General features: G+C 52.0%; 5 protein-coding genes across 5 annotated transcripts; 1 reads left to right on the top strand and 4 right to left on the bottom strand.

Annotated features, from left to right (window-relative positions):
- Positions 1-1,721: 1,721 nt before the first annotated feature.
- On the bottom strand, positions 1,722-6,636 carry B0T23DRAFT_427970 (putative SPO76 protein; the record flags this gene model as incomplete). The annotated part of the gene is made up of 3 exons (XM_062840104.1): positions 1,722-2,705; positions 2,774-6,226; positions 6,289-6,636. The coding sequence occupies 3 exons, from the start codon at positions 6,634-6,636 to the stop codon at positions 1,722-1,724; spliced, it is 4,785 nt and encodes a 1,594-aa protein (XP_062694462.1).
- A 2,040-nt stretch (positions 6,637-8,676) lies between these two features.
- Positions 8,677-10,005, top strand: B0T23DRAFT_378034 (uncharacterized protein). The gene is made up of 3 exons (XM_062837067.1): positions 8,677-8,726; positions 9,088-9,335; positions 9,398-10,005. The coding sequence occupies exons 2-3, from the start codon at positions 9,109-9,111 to the stop codon at positions 9,846-9,848; spliced, it is 678 nt and encodes a 225-aa protein (XP_062694463.1). The 5' UTR covers positions 8,677-8,726; positions 9,088-9,108; the 3' UTR covers positions 9,849-10,005.
- A 1,837-nt stretch (positions 10,006-11,842) lies between these two features.
- B0T23DRAFT_356531 (beta-lactamase-like protein) lies at positions 11,843-13,233 on the bottom strand (the record flags this gene model as incomplete). Its single annotated transcript, XM_062836175.1, has 2 exons — positions 13,130-13,233; positions 11,843-13,074 (listed from the first exon to the last, which is right to left on the bottom strand). The coding sequence occupies exon 2, from the start codon at positions 12,914-12,916 to the stop codon at positions 11,843-11,845; it is 1,074 nt and encodes a 357-aa protein (XP_062694464.1). The 5' UTR covers positions 12,917-13,074; positions 13,130-13,233.
- Positions 13,234-14,055: 822 nt separating this feature from the next.
- Positions 14,056-16,644, bottom strand: B0T23DRAFT_440681 (YjeF-related protein N-terminus-domain-containing protein; the record flags this gene model as incomplete). The annotated part of the gene is made up of 2 exons (XM_062840736.1): positions 14,056-16,443; positions 16,527-16,644. 2 exons carry the CDS (start codon positions 16,642-16,644, stop codon positions 14,156-14,158), a joined length of 2,406 nt encoding a protein of 801 aa, XP_062694465.1. The 3' UTR covers positions 14,056-14,155.
- A 1,597-nt stretch (positions 16,645-18,241) lies between these two features.
- Positions 18,242-21,344, bottom strand: B0T23DRAFT_356535 (uncharacterized protein; the record flags this gene model as incomplete). The annotated part of the gene is made up of 2 exons (XM_062836176.1): positions 19,817-21,344; positions 18,242-18,364 (listed from the first exon to the last, which is right to left on the bottom strand). The coding sequence occupies exons 1-2, from the start codon at positions 21,095-21,097 to the stop codon at positions 18,242-18,244; spliced, it is 1,404 nt and encodes a 467-aa protein (XP_062694466.1). The 5' UTR covers positions 21,098-21,344.
- Between the last annotated feature and the right edge of the window lie 523 nt (positions 21,345-21,867).

Here is a 21,867-nt window from a genome sequence, read left to right on the forward strand (position 1 = left end):
CGACTAATATCCTTTGTTGGGTCTTGTGGTTTTCGTACCATTTCCATGTTTTAGGGTTTGCATAGGTATATGGTGCACATGCTTAGCTATACTCTCTATGGGTTAAGAGGGGACTGCGAAAACGAATTTACACAGAGCAGAGCAGAGACAGCGAGGCTCGCTTGCCTATCCTATAAACAAGTCTATTTGATGATGAATTTGATTGACTCCCATGAACGTCGAAGTCTTGCGTGAGAGCCGGCCAAATCCAGAGTCCAAGTCCATCTGGATCCCCCACCCTAGCGCGAGTGCTTGCTTGTCCTCCTTTGTATCACCCGCTCACGCCACTGCCGCCGCGCCCTGCCTTGTCTGCGCACACACTCATTCTGACGATTACCCGAGCAGGCACCCAACCCAACAGCCAACGACAAGCCAACGACAAGCCAACCAACCAACCATCCAACCAACCGTCCTTCCCTCAAGGTATCAACCCACGAGCCGCAGGTAATCTTCTGTCCAATGTATACATACTACACAGCATCATAGCTGCCTGGTTGGTCACACGAGTGTTCTAGTATTTTTCGGTCAGACACGCAGGAAGAGACAGACAGGGAAGGCAGGTAGGTGCAGATTCGGAAGAGGTCGGTTTGCGGCGGCGAGAGGAAGGCATTGAAGAAAAATCAACAAATGAAACAACGGCTGTCTCGTCGTTTCAAAAAGATCCAGGGCCCGGTTCACTCGGCAGTCTCGCCAGATCAACTATCTTGTTTCATCACATCGTCGATAAAGTGATGGAACATGGCAAAAAAAATCGAAACGGGAAAGGGTTACATTGAACAAAACATATCATCGATCCTTGACGTATGTACTCGTGCTCGTGTCGTCGAGGTTCAGGTGAATTGAGGTGAAGCTTAACCTCGCTCAGTTATATAATTATCTAGCCACAAGAGAAATAACTGAACGATGGATATGGAAAAAAAATTTTTTCCATGTACAAAGGAGAAATAGGGTCGAGTTAAACTTTGCAGATTTGGTTGGTGGCTTCGACGGACAGACGGCCGGACGGATTCGACCCAGCTTGTGGGAAGTGTGTATACATTGCCAATAGGCAAGGCGGCGAGCTTCAATGCTCTCTGTGTCTTTTGACAAGAGTAAGCTGTACGATACTATTACACCTCACTCTTCTTAGGATCATGATGCTCTTGCTCGGTGACGGTGGAGAGACGTGTGGTCTTATATAGCTGTCTTTTCTTTGAACCTACATAGGGAGCTTTTCGCTTCCGTTACATACACCGATGGAAGCAGACAAAAGAAGATGAATAGAAGATCTCGAGATGTTGACCATGACACCGAAAATCCACATCCTCATACATATACTGATCCCTAGGAAACTTGTCTCCTTTTTTCAGTTCGTAAGAAATCCTCTCTCGCCTAAAGTCGATATAAACTTGATCCAGTGAAAAAGCGATGCCACCACAATTTGACTGACGCGGCTCCTGCTCCAATTCCGGCATTCAATATCGCATCGCACGCACGCACGCAAACATGCTCGCAACCATCCATTTCGAGCGAAGAAAATACGCTACTACCAAGTGGAAAGCATCCTGCCTATCGATACTGAATTCTCAACTCACATAATAGCGACATTGACTACAGTCCGCCATTGTCTGTGTCCACCGCGATTAAATTCTTCCTCCTCGAACTTTTCTTCTCTTTTCTCAAACCTCATTACTCCTCATCCCTCATTCGTCATTCATAGCACCCTCATCCTCCTCTTCTTCCTCGGCTGGCTGCTTTCCCCTCGTGCTCCTACTGCTTCTCGTAGCTCGAACCGGGGCGGCAGCAGCCTTCGCCTTCCCCTTTGTCGTCGCAGCAGCAGCCGCCTTTATCCTTGCTGGAGCTGCGGCAGAAGCCTTTGCCTTGCGACCGTTCGCAGCCGCGCGACCTGGTGGTGCCTTTTCTCCTTCCTCTTCCTCTTCAACCTCCTCCGCCTCCGCTGGCTCTTCAGCTTCAGCTTCAGGCTCATCAACCATCTCGACATCGCTTAGCTCGCTGAGATCACTATCGTCCCCATTTTTGGCTGGCACTGTTGCGGTGTTACCGCGCCCGCTCTTTCTCGTAGCGTTTCTAACTGGCAGAGAAGCGGCTTTCTTGCCCTTGGCGGCGACGCTGGCCTTTTTGGTAGCAGCGGCGGGGGGTTCGTCTTGTTCGGGCCCTTCCTCCTGCTCCTTTTCGGGTTCGTCACGTTCTTCGTCTTCTTGACTTTCCTTCTCCTCATTTTGGCTACTCCTTACTGGTGCGCTCGCCTTGGCAGCAGTCCGCTTAGGCGGCGTCACCTCCTTGCTTCCCTCCTCATCAATGCCTTCCTCTCTGTCCTCGTCCTCGTCCTCGTCCTCGTCCTCATCGAGGTACTCCCACTCGGCCACGCCCTCCAACATCTCCTCATCGTCATCCTCCGAGTCGCGCTCAGTGTAGGGACGACTGTTCTTGTTGGCACGACGGGAACTCTGCCGGCGCTCGGACTCGGGAACAGCCGGACCGGGAGACCAGTCGTCGCGGTCGGACCTCTTCTTGGCCGGGGTCTTTTTGGACTTGGCTGTGGCGATCTTGCGCGAGGACTTGGCTTCGCGGTCGCCGTCGCGGTCACCGGAGGATTGCTTGACTTTCTTGGACTTGTGCCCGTCGCGGGAATTGGTACCGACTGCAGCGGACATGGACTTGCGTTTCTATAAGGAAAAGGAGGATTGTTAGTTGTTGCATCAGAACGGTGTAGAGTCATCTTAGGTGTACGTACCTTTTTGCGATCCATAGCCCTCAGAAGATCGTCAAGCTTCTCGTCCAAGCCCTCGGGGAGGAAGGACTTCTCTGCAATTGTCTGCGCTTCGCTATGGGACTGGAGGGCCGTGTACAGACCGACGGGTAGGCCGACCTTTCCGGGGAACGCATTGAAGGCCCAAACCTTCTTCTCCTGCCACTTCCTGATAACAGATTGCGCCAAGTCACTCAGGACCCTGTGCGCATCGCTGTTCGGGTTAAGACCATCTTGCGTCTGCTTCACACGCTCCGCGTACTTGTAGATCAAGCCCAGATTGGACTCGGTGCCCACCAGTACGATGTAGTTGAGGATGTACCGAGCGTGGTCGATAAGGTAGTCTAATTCGTTGCTGTAGTCGGGGTGGTGGGCCAGAAGCGAGATGAGGCGGGCCATGATCGCCTCGAGAACAGGCTGCTTGAGGTTCTGAAAGTGGCGCGCTCGAGAACGGATCCATGTTTCCACCCTGTTCTTGAACTCAATGTTGGGTTCGAAGGCAGTGAGGAAGATGATGGTATAGTAGCGCGACCGCAGTTTGCCATCGGCAAGATATTTTTGGAGTTTTCGCACAAAACCATGACGCACCTCCTCGACCATATCTTGAGTGGTCAAGGCCAACAGGTTGAAGTCTGATGGCGTAAGCATGTCGTCGAAATGCTTCTGTGTACAGAGCTTGAGCATCAACTGCGCAGCCAAGAGCCTTAGCCTTGTCTTGTGATGCTTGGGCGTCTCCTTGTTCTCGACAATTTCGCCCTTCTCCTTGATGATCTTCCTGAGCACCTTCCAAACATTACTGGCCTTCTCTTTTGCGTCTTCGATATCCTCGATACTCCTCACCCTGTTGACTAGTGTTTTGAGGGAGAGGCACTTGGCCTGGATTTCCTCATCCATCTCGGCGTCATTGACCCAATCGGGATCGCTGTCTTTGGCGTCGGTCCGCACCTGGAGGAGGATCTGCTTGAAGGCCATATTGAGAATCTCATCATTCGCCTCCTCGGTAACCTTGGGTGCAAGCAGTTCCAACTGGCTCACGGCGGTAAGCTTGTTAAGGAAGTTACTCGACCCGTATGACCAATCCTTCAAAATCCTTTGGAGAAGATCAGTGGCGGTAACCATGCTCTTGTCATCCTTCTTACAAAGAACAATGTTCACGGCATGCTTCGAGGCCTTGACGGGTTGGCCATACAGAGCATAGTTGATCATGGTCTGGACGAATTTCCGATCCATGGCGACATCCTTAGGGAACTTCCGGGCATACGTAGAGCAAGCCTTGAGCGTTTCCGCTACTATGGGATCGTTCGGCTTTGTGGCAGTAGGAGCCTGATCAACAAGATCCTTGCAAAGCTGCCCGATGTGAGTTTTGAAGAGGTCTGGGTTGCGTTGAGAGATCTCGTTCAAGATCTCGTGCGCAACCGATCCCAATCCGTCCTTATCTGATTTGGAGTACTCCATGATCGTAGATAAGTGACTGCGGTTGAAGAGAAGACAGCCAGAACGGTAGAGTAGAGGAAGCAGAGTGTCAATAACTGAGGGGTCTTTGCTGGCCATACAGCGCTTGATAAGCTCTTTCAAGGCCTTATACACTGTCTTAAAGTCATTCTCCTGGCCAATGACATATTTGATGAGGTTGTAATTGCGGCGGTCGTGAATTTTAGCAAATTTGAGTAGGTCGGTCTTGCTCTTGACGTGTTCTGGGAGAAACTGTGCAATGTAATCGGCCGTTTTGTTCAAGTTGCTGGTGATTTTGTCGGCATTGCTTTCCATAACACCACCGTTGTACCTCTCGCACTGGTCAAGGTAGGTTTCCATAATCTTGGCGAACTGAGGCCGTCTAGATTGCATGGCGAAAAATGCCTTCTTCGCCGGTTCGTCCAGAGAGCGAACAAGGAGGAGAATCCTCTCTGCTCTAATCGCATCATGGTCAATGGATGTCGCATTAGCCGATTGCGACTGGGAGTTGCCGTTGGCGTTGGAATTCTTAGTCGCCTTTTTGGCTGGCGGATACCCAAGAGGTACTAGGAACTCGTAGATGACGCGATCCATCAGGACATTGAGTTCCAGATCATTGGCGTAAAAGGCGTTGTAGATGCGCGACGGGATGCCAGACAATGCTGCTGTTACCGCTTCATTTCCAGCAAGCATCTCACCAGTCCCGACAGCCCAGAGTTTAGCCAACAGTGACATGGCAGCAACTCTGACAGCGGGTTTCCTGTCGCGACAGCGATCGGCTAACGTATTGAGAACCGATCCATCCTTGCCTACTCCTCCATTAGGTCCTAGCTTGGCAATAATGTCCTGAAATTTGAAGGTCTCGACAGCCTTGACAGCTGCAAGTCTGACTTTCTCATCGCTGTCCGAGAGCTTCTCTCCCAACCCTCGGATCAAAGTAGCCTCGTCCTCGCGGCTGAGTCCGATTCCTCCAGCAGAGGTGGAGAGGATGTGGCCTACCGCCGTGGTCCATGCAGCGCGAATTGACGGGGCTTTATCGTTCTTCCTGCTCAAGAAGTTGTGGAACGTCGTACTATGTGTTTGCGAGAAGGATATGGAGCAAAGGGGCGTGGTGAGAATGTTGGTCACTTGGGGTTCCGCTCTTTCTTCTTCTTCTTCCAGGCTCAATGGCGGGTATACAGCTGGATCAAGGACGGGCAGTGGAGGCGGACCTGCCGCGCCAATGCCTGAAATCATGTCTCCGAGCGTCTCCGTTGCCATCTGTCGCAAGTGCACATTGTCTGCTGAGAGCTCTGCATCAACCTGAGGGACAACGTTTTGAAGGATCATGGGAGAGGCCTTCCAGATCTCCCGAATAAGCACATGTGCTTTCCTCAATTCCTTCAAGTCGGACTCGGAGGGCCCTGTCGGGCCATCATCCTCATCGTTTTCATCATCCTCGTCTCTGTTGCCGTTCGACCTCCCCGCAAACCCTGTCGCATCGACAATCACATCACTAAAATACTGACTGGCGAAACGGGCCATCTTGTCGTCATAAGTCTGGCATAGATTCCTGACCATCTGGTAAGCCTCGGGCTCTTCCTTCAGGAGCAGCGTTGCCTGGCTGTCATCGATTGGCACATGATCCTGCCGTTCCTTGCCTAGTCCCGGAGCAGCAGCTCTCAGGAACTGGGCCATGATGACATCCACAACTTTTCCTGGAAGGGTCACGGAGTCGTCGATGAGTACTCCCAGCATCTCTTGCATGCTAAACTCGACGTCTTTTCCAACCTGCTCTCCCTTGGAAGATTTGACACCCGAGACACCGTCGAAAATTGTGGTAAAAAGCTTGAGTAGCAAGGCTTCGCTGCCTTCAACATCAAGTAGCAGAACGATACTCTTGATCTCGGCAAAGGATCGTAGCACATATTTGTGCTGGTTGTTGTAAGGATTCGATGGATCGAAGAGGGCGGGAATGATGGAGTTGATGCTGAGGTTAAAGATATCCTGTTTTGCGATCACCAACGTCAGCAAGTGGGCCATGAGATGGTGTATTCTGGCTCTCGAACCTTGAGTTGCGATGGTGTAAAGGGCGCATCGGGGGCACATAGCCTCAAGATATCGACAATGCAGCATGCTGTGTATGCTCGTACGCCCTTGTCCTTGTGTTGGATGAGCTGATGAGAGGCTACATCCTTAGCAACCTTGACCAGTGAATTGGTGTCCACAGTCTCCTGATCCATCTCCGACAGCTCCTTGGAGAGGGCGTCGAGCCTCTTGAGCAGTGTATCGATGGAGATGGGCTTGCCGGGGCGCCATGTCAAGGGCTCGTTGAACTCGAGTGCGACCAGTCCCTGTTCCTGCTCCTGCTCGAGCTCCTCCTCCTCCTCCTCGGGAGCGCTTCGACGTGGCGCCATGGCGGCTGATGCGCTGCGATCGGTTACCTTCCTGCGTATGATCTTGAGGACGAGCTAGCTGACTAACTGATTTGGCCAAGTGACCAAGCGGCGAGGATGGGAAACTGATTCGAATGAAAAGGCGGAGGCAGAAAGGAGCTGGGAGGGCCTAAGAGTCTATGGGCGACCGCAAGCCGCGCGTGGTGTCGTGGTGCGACGTTAACGAGAAACGTCGAGGCTCAGGCCGTCGACTCGCGATTGGCGATGCACGCGGGTCCTTGGAGATATACGGGCAGCTTGGTATCGCGGGCCACGAAAGATAATCCGAGATAATGATATGCGCAGGTGGTGTCCAGATGTCGCGCGAGAGGCCGCCTGAGCTCGGAGGAGGATACGGTCAGTTGCGGTGGGATGATGAGTCGTTGATATGGTTCGGCAACAGCTGTGTTACGCGCTTGCCCGTCCTGTTCCTTCGCGTGACAGTACAACAATTCGTGAACTATAACTGGGGGGACAATTGGCGGGACGGATGGCAGGCAGAGAGAGAGCTGCCCAAGAGCCAAGGAGCTGCAGCGTCCGCAATGACAGGGGCCCTGTGACCACTGGCAAGGGGCCCGGTGAAACGTTGCGATCAGCTTACAGCAAAATTACCACTCACTGTTTCGGCAAGCCGCACAAGCATTACTTCTGTATGAAAATATGGTATCAGTAATTACAGTATGGTCGGAAAGTCGAGAACACCCGACTTTTTGGGACTCTCCAAACTCCAAACAACGCTGTCAATGCAACTTGAACTTCAACCGCACGTCAACAAAGCCTCTCAAACCACCTAGAACTCAATCATGACACTCTTTCATTCAACATCCCAAACATATTGGAAGCTACCCAAAGTATGTGAACTACGAGTCGTCATTGAGCAGTATTTATTGTTATGGAATTATTTTGTCTACATTCGTACTGGGTGGGAGCCTTTAACAGCGTAACATATTCACGTTGACTCTGTCACTAGTCCACTTTGTTTGACGTGTTGCGCAAGAGGAAGTCTTGAGATCTTTCATTCATGCATTCCAGCTCACTTTATTCGACACGTTCATGGATATTGTCAATGGCTTCACAACTTCACATAGTCTGAAACAATACGTTACCTCATTCTCATCTTCAGTGCCTTGCTTGCGATTCTCCTCGCTGAAAGTTTCCGGCATCGTTTGACGTTTACGAGTTGAGATCGTTACGCTTCAACAAGGAATCATATGTGCCAAAGTCATGTCTACCTGCTCGGCGGAATAGACAACCTTACATTCTCAGAAGCTACAAAGCAGACATACCTAAACGTCTCTTCATATCCAACACTTCCTGCGGCACTGCAATCCATTTATCATCCGTTTGTATCATGCTCACCAGGACATGGATATATTCACGAATCATCCTACATTGGATCAAACAGCCGCAGACTAACAATCGAATAGTGCAAGTGGTTATATCCAGATACTGTGAGATCATCCCCTCTCAGCGGCTAGCTATACTTGGAATCAGAGTGGTTGCTAAGTACATAACATTTTGCTTCTTTTTACTTTTCCGCACAAACCTGCAACATCCACCCAGGCAGATTACACGAACAGATCTGACCATCCATCATACCGAAGAAAACAGACGTTTTCTTGGTTCAATCATCTCGAGAGGACCTAGCCTCGTCACAAACCTCGAGTAGTAGGTGAAAGCAGGGTTACCTCTACCCGCGGAACCTTTGGACATGGAAGGTACGCCGCTAATTGTACGGACAAGCTTCAGGTGAATTGCGTTTCCAACAAGCGCACCTCCCTATCTGGAGGACTCCCCAGGTTCCCAACTGTTGCCGCCCCGTTTTCATCCCATCCCCCTCCTCGGTCGCCTGTCGAAAACGGTCGTCCACAATGGCAGCTGCTGCAGTGGTTTTGACATTCACTCCCTCCTTTCCCCGCGTATAAGAATCCCAAAGCTGGCCCGCAGTCTCTCCTTCCACCTTTCCTCCTTCCCACCTTGCACTCTTCTTCAACAACTGCGGGATCGTCTTTCCACTCTCAACAGCCACTCGTTCAGCGCGCGCGCATCCAGCCCTCCGGGATTAATCACTCGTAAGCACCTAGCCCTATCTTTCTGCTTCCCTTTTTATTTCTCGTTCATTTGTTTGTATTGTCGCGACGACTCGTCGCATGGTGGGGAGGCTCCTCGATCGCAACATGATCGCAACATGACAGTGGTCTTGCGATACCTTCGTGGGGCACCTCTTCACCATGCGCCCGGTCTCATCACCATAGCAGGCGACTCTGCGCGCGTCAAGAGGTCTTGATTTCGGACTCTCACCAGCGTGCTCATGCCTCGTCGCCGTTGTCGTAAAGCCTTTCTGGGCCCCCTCTTCCCTTCCCCTGTTCTGCCCCGCGCCCATGAGTTATGGTTACTCTCTCATCTTGCGCGTCGTCTAACCATCCTTTCTAGCTTGTCTTTTTGACCGCCACAATGTCTGACAACAGTGTCATCGGCTGCATTCCCATGCGTAACGGCAACGAGGAGCCCTGCGTTGTCATGAACACTGAGGAGCCTTGCGTCGTTATGCGTACCGAGAAGAAGGGCCGCAAGGTCAACATGATGCTGATGGCCGCTGCCATCTCTGCCCTCAGCGTTACCGGTGCCAACGCTCAGATGGGTTATGGCAGCGCGGGTGCCGTAGCTGCCTCCAGCTCTAGGTAAGTCTTTGAATTCTCGATTCTCAAACGAAGACTAACACTGACAGTACCTGTGTGTCTAGCGCCTCGGCTTGCATTCCCATTACTATCACTGTCACGCCTTCGGTCAGCGCCGCTGCCGATCAGACCACTGGCGAAGTCGATGGGGTTCAGGGCAGCGCCTCTACCAGCGAGCCCATGACTTACATCACCAAGACTGCCGTTGCCACGTTGACCCATACCACTACCTTCGTGAAGGCTACCCAGCCCGCCGGAAACCTGACGACCACTGCCACTCAGTACAATGGCACCGCCACTAAGACAGCCATCGCCATGACCGGCACCGGCACTGGTGTTTCTTCTTGGGCCACCGGACCCTCCCACTCTGCGGCCAATGGTACTTATGCCTCTCCGACCGCCACTGCTGACCATCCCCAGCACGCCGGCGCTGCGACCTCTTCCAGCGTCAGCTACACTCATCTTGCGGTGGCTCTGATTGCCTCTGCCGCCCTGGGTGCTGTCTTCGGCGCCTAATTGACCTTTCAGGTTATAGTATCGCCGTCACACCCTAGGATTTTGAGTGTCTCTCTCTTTCGAAAAGACATTTCTTCTGTCTCGGTTGGAGTTTGGCTGGTTTGTTTTGGGCTTTCTCCTAACTGGATCACTCGGTGTTTGGGAAGGAACATGCCGGTAAAAGAAGATAAGCTTTGGTTGGCTGAGATATTTGGTTTTTGGAACTGATATCTCGTTGGCTTTCTGGAAGTATCTCATAACATGGTATAGGCTCCCATATCATTGTTTTCGAAGCGCATGATAGGGTTGACCGATAGGGCAACATGGACAGGTGCATGACGCACAGACATAGTATGAAGTCTCATACATGACATTTCTCTGTACTACGCGCATCCAAAGCCGAGTGGCTTTACTTGGTGATATCCGTGCAACTGAATCCGAGTGACTCTGCTTTGTGACCAATTCCATAAAATCTTTTCGACTACTCGTGATTGAATATGATATTACACCAAGCACATGTGCCTTCACTGCATCTACGAATGTTCGACTTGTCAAAGTGTGTTCGGAAGTTGGTTATAAGCACTGGGTTCCTTGTACAGTCGGAATATGTACAATCTTTCTAGGATTTAGTCATCAATTCTAGCCTTCCAAAATGTCTTGTTGAAGGGCTGTACTGGGGGTATAACAAATAGTCAACCATGACTCGACTGGCTGTCTGATATACAAACCGGGGTGAGAAGTCATCCGCAAACTCTGGAGACCCAGGTGGGTGACTTACGTATTCTGATCTTGGGGAAACCTCAGTAGAGGTACTCGAGAGAAGTGTTCTCAACTCCATTCGGAGCTTGAATCTGTGGGGATGCTGGATCTCTTACAGCTAACAATGACTCCACGAGCGTAGGTAGTCATGGCAAATGGGGTATTCAGAGCACAATGCCGTAGCATCCACCATCCAGCAACAGTCGCGCTACTTTGAGGAGAGGACCTGGGCTGTCTTAAGTACACCGGAATCTGGAGCAGATACAACAGACGCATTATGCCGAAGTTTTGCCGCTTATATATCCAGACCTTCGGTTCAAACCCCTCCAAGCAGTGAGACTTATCAGCCTGCCTTCGTTGCCGTAGCTATTCCTCACTCAGCTGAACAACCATTTTTACAACCTTTCAAAAACGTCCACATGGTAAGCATCCCTTCTTGGCTTCACGTCAGACGAACCTAGCAGATAGAATAGTCACAGACTTCCGTCGCGACTGAAACAGCAGCGACAACCAAAGGGTGTACCTCAAGAAGTCGAATGTATTACCCTCGCTGTTAGCCTGTGTGGCTGCCGTTTCATCGGTCCTGCCGCCCGTGGGCCATAGCTGATCGAAATAACTAACCATTGGCGGTTGAAAGGCGGCAAGACAACTTCAAATGCACGACGGAAAGACTTCGTCTCAACATCATGCAAGTCGTCTGCACCACTGCACAACCCAAGAATTGGGGTTGACACCCGAGATAACCGTTGTAACGACCAGTTATGCTCATTCTCTGACACAAAGCTTCTTCGGGACCGCAACCTGATACCCAACGACCACCACTCAAGGAGAGTGTTAGAAGCCCGATGTGGCTCGAATTGCTCTTGAACAAAATCAACCGTCCAGTTCTCCTTGTTGAAGACCATTTGCCTCCTTCCCGGATAACCAGAAGAAAGAATAGAGGATAGTTCCGGATCATCATCGATCGGCTTCATCAGGTTATAGAGCCACCAACGCGGCTTCTGGATATTTGGGGAGTACTTGGTTAACAACGCAAAGGAGGAGGTCGGTATCCTTGCGGTCGTTAGTGGTTGGGATTGGGTTGGCCTGCAAAGTGTAATTGCAGCCCTCGCTGGGAACGTGGGAGTCATTGTGCATGAAATTGAGCGAATCCAAAGGTAGGCGTTTCATTCGCGCGTCCATACATCTACATTTGAACAATATATACCGATGGCAAGATATTGACCCGAGACCTCCCGCCCACTTTCTACTCGTCTTCAATCCTCATCACCCATCTCCCCCTCCCCGCCTACATCATCCCCATCCTCCCCCTCCCCATCAACCCAAACTACCACATTGTCCAACCCCTCAGCCCTCTCCTTGAAAAACCTCCTGACCTGTCCCACACTATACCTTAGACTAAAATGCATCACCACAAACGTCGTCTCGGGGTACTTCCTCACGACCTTCTCCAGGTCCGCCCAAATCGTATGCTTGGTCTTTTCCGCCTGGGCTCTATGCTCCTCAAACAGAAAACTGCACTCAGTAATCACCACCGGCAGTTTATCGTTTAACCACCCCCTCATCGGCTCCTCTTCCAGCGTCTTGGTGGTGGTATCCCCCAAAAACGCAAAGATGGGACTCGTCACCGGAGCTGTCAGTTCTTGTCCACTGGCCCTGATCGCTTTGAGCTCCTTGGGCGGCAGTTTTGCGAACTCGGGCTTCAGCTTATGCGTCGTCTGCTGGAACAAATATCCAAGACAAGGGACGGTATGATCGCAGGCAAAAGCCACAGCGCTGATATTCTTCGTCCGTCTCAACGGTACCACATCCCCCGCCTCCAGACCGTACGTCACGTGCGTCGGCCTGATTTCACTACGCACCACCTCCCCCGTTTCCGGATCCCGTATCTCAAGCGGCACTTCCTTCCCGGGCCTCGGCGCTATCAAACCCCCCAAGTTTAGCATCGTATTCGCCCGCAGGTAGTCTTCCAGCACCTGTTTCATCCCCACCGGGCAATGAAAATCAGGCGGATCCTCGCGCTTGATGAACACGGGAGAGGAAAGCGCGTGGTCATTGTGTCCGTGCGTGATGAAGAGGTGTTTGGGCCGAGATTTGTTGATGACCAAGCCGGCGTCCAGCAGGAGGTTGAGTTGCGGGATCACAAAGGAGGTGTGCCAGGCCGCGCGCGATTTGCCGGTTAGGATGTAGTGTGAGAAGGGCTTGGGGAGGGACCATTCGAGGATGTCGGAGCGGGCGGATTGGGGGAGGGGGGTGGCGAAGGTCAGGGTTTTGGCTGGTTTTGGTTGGGATTGGGACCCAGGTGCTGGTTGTTGTGGTGGTGGTGCCATGGTCAAGTATCTGACTGGTGTTGTCGAGGATATAGTGTAGTGGTGAGGTGAGATAATGGGGAATGTAAACAATGATCGAGGGAGTGATAAGGGGTAAAAAGTCTTGGCAAGGGAGTTTGGTGCTTGCCTGCTGGCGTTGGGTTTTCCGATTTCGGTCGCTGAAAAGAGGCGTCAGTCATCATTGAGGTGAAAGGTCAGAAGGAGACAACGTGCCTATTGTTGATATTGATATAATATTTGGCTGCTAGAGTGTTACCCAGACGGTGCTCCAGACTATACCGCGAAGTGCTCTGCTGAGGTTGTTGCGAAAGTTCAGGTTCAAGAGACAATCAAGTGTGAAATCATCAACGCTGAAGTCGGAGCCCCACATTTCAATGCCAAGGAATGATAAACACTGGAGATGACAACACACATTGGACCGTTAACACTGATACTGGAATCAAAGAAAACCCTTCCTTCCTTGCTATTACCTACCAACTCTTTCTAGTCTATTCACACCAAAATTGTTGGTCAATATTGACCGCTGTGTTGTCCTCGGCGAGCAATACCGGCCGGCCGGCCTGTGACGCATGCCATACTACTTTAGTTGTAGCCCGTGCCAGCACAGTTGCCCTGACACTCAGCCTCAACACCTTTCACCATCCTTTGAAATCCCCATTGGAGAATTCGATTGGATTGATTAGAGGCGGCATCTCAGACTCTTACCTGCATTGATTCTCAGATGCCCGGCGAGATCCTGGTTGTATGGGATCAAAAGCCGTACTGCTCTCCAGGATTAGCACCAAACGTGTGATCATAAGACGAACCATTGAGGTCAGTGCAAGCAAGATTTGGACCATGATCATGCAACTTCTCGTAATTTTTGTGTGATCTGAATGTTGAGAAAACTCCCTGTTCAATAGATATATTTTGCGAAGTAAACCGTCTGACAACACACCAACGCCCGGAAAAAGGAAAAAAAAAATGATCCGCTTCCGAGTAAATGCACAAACCGCCCATGTTTCGCTTCCAAGAACCCAACCGAGAGATGTTGATGCATGCGTAACTTTCGTTTCTCTTCCCCATCTCGAGTGTTTTGCTTTCCATTCTTTCCTTCCAGTCTTGGCTTCGACGTTGTGTAAACCGAAAAAAAAAAGAAAAACCCTGACCTTCAAAACGCTTATCTTCGGATGGATACCACCTCAGTGACTCGGCGTAGGCATCCGACATACCTCTTCCTGTGGGGGATCAGCAAGATGCCTAAACCAACTCTTCTTCCTCCTCTTCCACTAGTCCGCGATATTTCATCTCCACCACCCAACGGTCCTCAAAGTCGATGCCCCTACGCATCTTCGTCCCTGCCTTCTTCCACATGGCAGGGCCAAGACCCAGATCCACCAGGTAGAGTTTCCACTCCAGCACGGCATCGTCTGGCAACGAGGTATCCCCGCCAGCCAGCACCGTATCCCCATCATCATTCTCCGCCGCCATCAGAGCCTCGAGCAGTCCACGCTTGGGCGCACCAACGGCAACAACGTAGCGCGGCTTGACATACAACTTGTTACCGTCAACAACGCTAACCTTGCCTGTCGATGGGTCGATGCCTGTGGGAATATCAACTGCAAGGGCAAATGCCTCATTACGGTTAGCCCACTCGATAAGCTCATAGACCGTCGCCTGGTCACCGTTTCTCAGTTCATCAAAAGAAATGGCCAGGCCCAGCAACGCGTCGATAATGAGCATAATAGGAGCCGGGTTAGCGAGGCTACTTAGTGACGAGCGAGGTGTGTCGATTGTCAGCATAGGAATACTGATCTTGCGAAGGTGCTCAAAAAAGTCGCTCTTGGAGAAGATGCGTCCGCCCATGTTCTTGTAGAGGCGAACTTGCTGGCGCATGTCTTCGAGGAGATCACGCTCACCACGCTCAAGGCCAACCACGCACACGATCACGCTGATGTTCTTGTTGCGAAGATGCCGGGCGGCAGCAACAGCCCGGATCCCAGATTTGTTGTTACCGGCAAGTACAACAACTGTCGGTGGCGGCGGGTTACCGGACGTGGGATCGACGATGCTTGAGTGGCGCACCTTGATAGCCGGGTCCGAGAGCGCTGTAAGCGTCACCTGTGCAATGCCACGTCCGGCATTCTCGGTCATCATCTCCTCTGTAAGGCCAATCTCGTTGTGTGCAATGTTCTCTAGGTTGAGCATTTGCAGAGCCGAGACGGGCTCGATCTTGCGATTCGACGGAAGCACGTAAAGGCCCTGCGGACTTGCTGCAACCGTTGTCGCCGGTTGCTTCTTTTTGTCAACGATAGCTGCCCTCGCTGAGAGCCGACTACTCGGCCGACTGCCCTTAGCTGATAGGGTGCGGTAGTGGCTTACACCAGATGAATTCACTCTGCTCAAAGGGTGTGCCGCCGGGACGCCGCTCGCCTTACGGGAATTCGACCTCCGGTTGGATGCCACCTTGCTGTCTCCTCGGCGTGACCCTTGCCTGCTCGCTTGATCTCTCCCACTCAGTCGATCGGCTCCGTTGATCACCCCATCATCAGCTTCACTGTTCCAAAAGTCGTTGGATGTCTCCTTGACGATCGGCTTCGGCTTCAGTATGGTAGATGGCATGTCGAGGACGTTCTCCGAATGGTGCAGGTTCTTGCCACCGGCGGTGCCAGGTTTGTGCTTGGGTACACGATTGTGCGATACCAGGCGGTCGGCCTCGTCAATCAGATCGTCTTTGCGCATTTGTTCAAACAAATCTTGCTTGTTGAACTTGGCGAGACCAGATTCAAAGTCAAAATCGCCGGCTTCTTGCACATCAGTGACATCTTCCGAAGCCCAACCGTTGTCGTTTGCTCCTCGCATCTTCTTCAGAGAATTGAAGGGCTGGAAGGAGGAGGTACTCTGCAAAATAGGCGTCTGTCTCCAGCCTTTGCCCTTTGTAGTTGCGCGAGAGACCTGCGGAGACGCCTCTGAGTCTTCCTGTAGCCCACTTCTCGAGTTGTTTCCAGTCCTGCGTGGCCGTCTGTTCTTTTTCTTCTGAGCGGCTGCGGCTGCTTGTTGCGAGCTGGCATCGGGTGCAAGGTCTTCGTCCGCAGACTCTTGGGTGCTGGTTTGAGCGTCCAGTTCCAGGCGTCTCAGCCTATCTACTACAGGGAGAGTCGGGGTGGCAGTCCCGGATGGGATGGGTACAACATTATTCGACGGAATAACAGCCGGAGTCGGGTCTCTCTTCTCACTCGTGTTTGGTTGGTGACGGGAGGTATCCGACGCATGACCTGACAGAGAGCCAGGGCGCTTCCCAACAGATAGAATGGCGGGATCCACAAAGGCTACTGGCTTAGTCGGCGGCGGCGGTTGAGCAACAGGCGGAGCGACCTGCGGAATGGCATGGGGGACGGCGTGAGGAGGTGGGATGACGTGAGGAGGGGGCACCGGAGGGGGCACGGCGGTTTGGGGAGAAGGTTCTTCGCGCAAGTAGACAATGTCGACAATGTTCGAGGAGAGAATGGAGACTCTCGGCTCCCACCGGTTGTTATCGACATTCCAAACTGAGCAAAGAGATTCACGTTAGCAAGGCGAGCCTCGAAAGACAGGAGGAAGGGAAAGAGAAAGGGAAAGGGAATGAACAAACCATTGGTCAGAGTCAAGCCGTGTCCAGCCTGCACTTCGCTGACAGTGCCCTTCAGTCTCGCCGGCGGATTACGCATCGTCACCAACATGGGAAGACCGATGAACGAATCCTCCGCCATGGCTGCGAACTGTCCGAGGATGACGATGTAGACAAAGGGACGGTTCCGGGTGGGTAGATAGTAAGAGGTGTGATAAATTGATGTGTAATAGTCGATGAACAGACTGTGAACAACAACGAAACGAGCAGGGTCGGCTGGTTACTCGAGGCGTGCGATCTCGTCGGATCCGTCCTTTGCTGTCTGGCTGCAATGCGACAGCCGACAACGGTGGATGCGGTGCGGTGTGTGGGGTGCAGCTCTGGACCCGGTGCCTTCTGGACACTTGAGATGGCGAAGGGACGCGCGACGAAACTGGATCGATGTCGGGGCAGTGGTTACCTCTACGCTTCGAGCACTGGAGTGGAAGGAGACGACTCAAGTCGTGAAGTCGAGTGATGGAATCGTGCCAGAGACTGGGAAGGTGCCAGTCCGTCGCCCGGCGATTGTGGTGCCAAGTGGAAGAAGGTCGCGCGTCCTGGCTTCAGTCGGTCCCCCCTTCCACTTTTTACTTTATCGATAACAGCCGGTTTTGGTGGTGAAGGGACGGGAGCTGCACAGGTGCGACAAAGCTTGGCAACCGCCAGCGGTGTACCGGTACTGCGCGTCTTGTTCGTGAAATACAGTGTAAAATGCTATACTCGGTACGAGTGCACGTGAATTCTTACTCGAATGAGCCGTGCAACTGTGCCGATACAGAACAGTATGTCATAAAACACGGCACTGTAAATAGCCACACACGAAGTGCCCGCAGTACTTGGGTAATGCAGCGATCTACCACGAACCTTCTCGGCGTCGAGTCACTTCATCAACGTCTGTCCAATCTCAAAAGGGGAGTTGAGAGCACGAGGTAATAAGAGACATGACCCTGACAGGGGACGGGGCCAAATGCAGGTGGGCGGCCGAATGAAGAGGGAAAACATGACTGTGTTTCACAACGTCTGACCAACAAGCCACTTATGTATGTACACCAGTAAATAAACCCCTGCAGTTGCAACTCAATTCCGACAACGATTCTTCTTGCAACCAAAAGCAGGAGTTCAGGCCACTACTTACTACAAAGCCCCTGACCCGTGTGTATCAAAGCATGGCCCCCGTAGTTGAAGATGCCAACTGCAAAGGAGGTTGGTCCTTTGTAGCTGAGCTTCAGCCTTGTAGTCGCTTTGGGTAATTGGTTATGTTGGCAAAATGTCTAAAGAGGTTGGAGGAATAATGCCACGCGAGCCTAGATCTACAGGTACCTCTGTATGTGCCTGCTGATCTTTCTTACAACAATTTTTTTTTACCAATTGGGGATGACGGAGAGGAGATATACCTCGCCATGATCCGATATCTGCCAGCTTGCTATCTGCTGCTGCCCGCACACTTCCGTCCGTTCGAGACCATCTAGGTCTATAGGCTGTGAGTGGTTGTCCCAGCCCCCAAAGTACCAGCTCACCTGGGGCAACCTTTTTCCTTGAATATGTCCACCTTACCGATACATAAACCAAAGCCAATCCTCGGCTTAACGACCTTGACGCCACCCAAAATAACAGTCAACTCAACCATAACACCGTCTGATGCTGCCATAATCATGTCCCTTCCACCTTGTTTTATTAACCTTATTCGCTAAAGTCGACCATCAACCATATCCTGCCATCCTCTCCTCTTCGTCCTCAATGTCAATCACCTCTCTTCTCTGCTGCTGCTGCTTCGTAATAGCCTGGGCGACAGATGGAGTCTTGTACGCAAACTTGGTGATGGACTGGTCCACCTTCGTTCGTTTCATCACTGCCGACTCGGCGCTGTAAAGCTTGTTGTAGAAGCTGACGACCCTCGGGTGCGCCATGACCTTGTCCTTCTGGAAGCGGAGCACCTGCAGACCCTGCTGCGTGGTAGCTCTACTGAGCGCGACGTATGCCTGTCCCTTTTCAAAAACCCTGCCGAGGTCGACCTTGACGCGTTCAAGCGTTTGGCCCTGCGCTTTATGGATCGACAGAGCCCATGCAAGAATCAGGGGAAGCTGCTTTCGAGAAGCCTGGACCTCACCAGTAGGAAGTTCCACCTTCCAGTCCTCCGGCTGACACAGAATGTCTCTCCTGGTCCCATCGACGGCGTGGAATCGCACCAACGGATACTCTGTGTTGTCGCCTTTCTCAATAGCTGCATTGGAAAGCGCGCTGGTGAAGGCCTTGATTCTTCTCTTCTTGTCCAGATCCTCATCGTCGTCAAAGTCACTGCTCGCTTTCAGCTCAAATGTTGCTTCGTTCATGAAACCAACGACAGTCCCGAGGGAGCCGTTCACGAGCGTCTCGTCCATATTCTTGATGAGCATGACCTGGGCATCCTTCTTTAACTCTATTACGGGAGGAGCCATCATGTTGGCAAGAAGTTTTTCGCGGACCGCCGGCTCACCGGTATCGTACGCTTCGTAGCGGTAGATTTTGCCCTTCAAGGCAGCGAGTCGTTGTCTGTTCGAATTCTCGACTTCATTTCTCGTCGGGAACAGTTCTGTTACTTCAAGCCCGTCATCAAAGGCTAGAGGTCTGCTAAGTTGTTGGAAGTTCTTGACGGTCCTGTCACTGATCCTTCCCAACCGCATCTCGTTGAGCATCTCTGCAAATTCTAAAGGTTGTTAGCCGCATGTTTGACTTGATATCCCAGAGTTGAACTGCTTACCAGGATCTCTCTGACGGAACACTTCAGTCAACCCAATGGTATGGTCGATGGACATGTTCCATGTTGCTGCATCAAAGGCAAACTTGACATCCCTCTGCTTGTTCAGATCTTTGTCCGGTACAGGAGGCAGCTGAAAGAAATCACCAGTGATGACCAGCTGAATACCACCCCAAGGCCTGCCGTTGTTCCGGATGATTCTGCCGATCTGGGACAGCTTATCAAAAAGCTCACCGTCAACCATGGAAATCTCATCGATGATGAGAACCTTGGTCTTGAGCCATCGGGTTTTGGCCTTTTGGTTGCGCCTGATTTTCTTGACGAGCGTTTGGATATCCTCCTTGCCGAGACCGATGCCAGCGAAGCTGTGCAATGTCATGCCGCCAATATTACACGCTGCAAGGCCGGTCGAAGCTGTAACCGCTACTCTTTCCGGCTCCCGAGCAAACTTCTTTTTGAGTTCTGAGATGATCGCTCTCATCAGCACCGACTTTCCTGTACCGGCCGGACCTGTGAAGAAGACGCTCTGCCCCTTTTCTACCACCAAGCTCTTCACGTGAAGCTGCTCGCCGCTCAATGTAATGGCTGACGCCTTGCTAAGATGGGACGAAACGACCTTCTTGATCTCGTCCATGGGTATTTCCGTCTTGGGAGCGACCGAGGAAGACTTTTGCCTGTCTTTGAGCTGCTTCTTCTGTTCCTTGACCGCGCTTGCCGTAGTGTTCCATAGCATGGACCCCTTGGGCTTCGATTCCGGCGTGGGAGCATATCCGCTCTTCTCTAGTGAGTATTTTTCGGCATGTTTCCACTCCTCCTCCTTTGATTCCGGTTCCATCGTCCAAGGTAGTTCGCGCTTTGGTTTCTTTACAGCGGCGGGCGGTTCGAAGTCGAAGTCGTCGTCTTGCAGGCGGTCGCGTCTCCTGTTGGTATTGGGAGGGGGATTCAGCTCGCGCTTGGGGGGTTGAAGATGGGATGGCGAAGACTCCGACCAAGAAAGAACACTGGTATGAGTCCCTGGCGGGAGCTCGCGGAACCGAGATTCTTTCACTTCCTCCTCTTGTTGCTTTTGCAACTCCCGATGTTGTTCGAGGCTTATTCGCCCAGTTGGGAGGACTGGCAAGGCGGATGGGGCTTCGAAGTCCAAATCGAGGTTCTCGTCATCGCTGAAATCGTCATCCTCAATGTATACCGACGAAGTTAAATCATGCTGAGGTCGCCTTGTTGATTGCATGGAAAGGTCGATCACATCTGGGGTATCATTGAAGGAGTCAGAAGCGTTGTAAAGCGACGCAAACGCTCTGCCACTGCCACTGCCACTGCTGCCGTAGCTGGGAGGCGGTCGCGGAGCACTATTCGCGGGTCGAGTCGTCAACGGGTCGGTAGTCGCTGAAGGTCTTGAACTGGCGGAAATGGCACCGCTAGAGGCACCACCGAACCCAGGTTTCTTGAACATATCGGCGACGGATGATGTCCTAGACTGGGAGCCGACTGAGGGGGCGCGTGCGGGACTGCTAGAAGGAAAGAGTTGCTGCTTCAGGGAAGCGTTGTTGGTTATTGACGAAGCACCGGGCTTCGACTTGTTATTGTTGTTGTTGGCCTCGGCGGCCTTTGCTTGGACTGCCCTGCCAAACATGATGTCTTCGTCGTGGAGTGCTTCGAGTGGGAAGGCGGCACACTTGGGGGCAGAGTTGTGTACATGGGCTCGCAGAGGTGCGCGGTGCACGAGAACGGCTTGGAAGGCTGACCAGTTCGGGGAAAGGTTCAGGTTGATGGTGGCCCGGTGCAGGAGCAGGTGGTGACCGGCAAGCAGCCCAGTCTTCATACAGCTTTCGACCCCTCAGAGGGACAGTACCACCACTTATCGAGTGCTAAAGTATCGTTGTACGCTAATTTCACGATTAACCCTTTCGGTCGAGTTGGCGTAAAGTCTTGGCTCGGATTGGATCATTAAATTCCAGTTGTCATCTTGCATTTGACAAAAAAAAGGCACACCATAGCGATACCAGGTAACGCGTTCGTCTAGGAAAATCGCGTTCGTTTGATTTTCCACTAAACGCGGAGGACCGTGCACGGGGCGATAGGAAGTGGAATCCAGACAATGTGAGGGGCTCGAGGCGGGGGGTTCCCCTGCAAATTGTTTGCGGTGCCCCTGGCGCTTTTGGGGGGCAACGAACCATGGCAACCACGGTGAAGACCCAGCGACCAGAACATCTTGACATCCAACTAAGAATTGCAACCATCCTCACCTCGGTGAGAACACCAAAAGGTAGCCGCGAAACGTGGGGTAGCCATGTCTTTAATTGCTAACATCCACACCACCTGTGTGCGATTACGATGACGTATGCCACCAGGCCGAGATATTCATGGGGTTTGTGTAAGTTTGGTTTTCTAAGTGAAAGATATATCAAATAGATCCCGAGATAAACGTCGGTACAGATGCACAAATGTGATCGTCACCCGTCCATATATATATACTACATAGCACACTACATACATACCTTTACCAACAGCCGGAAAACCTGAGGGGTACAGAACCCAAACTGGCGGGCCATCAAGAAAGAAACAATCCACGATCCGCGTGACGGCCCGTAT

The sequence above is a fragment of the Neurospora hispaniola genome (assembly GCF_033458365.1).
Source record: "Neurospora hispaniola strain FGSC 10403 chromosome Unknown B0T23scaffold_3, whole genome shotgun sequence".
Lineage (NCBI taxonomy): Eukaryota > Fungi > Ascomycota > Sordariomycetes > Sordariales > Sordariaceae > Neurospora > Neurospora hispaniola.

Excerpts from the sequence above, each read along its gene's own strand:
- B0T23DRAFT_378034 (XM_062837067.1), top strand. The coding sequence starts at position 9,109 with ATGTCTGACAACAGTGTCATCGGCTGCATTCCCATGCGTAACGGCAAC. Across the intron at positions 9,336-9,397 it reads GTAGCTGCCTCCAGCTCTAG|CGCCTCGGCTTGCATTCCCA; the intron begins GTAAGTCTTTGA and ends CTGTGTGTCTAG.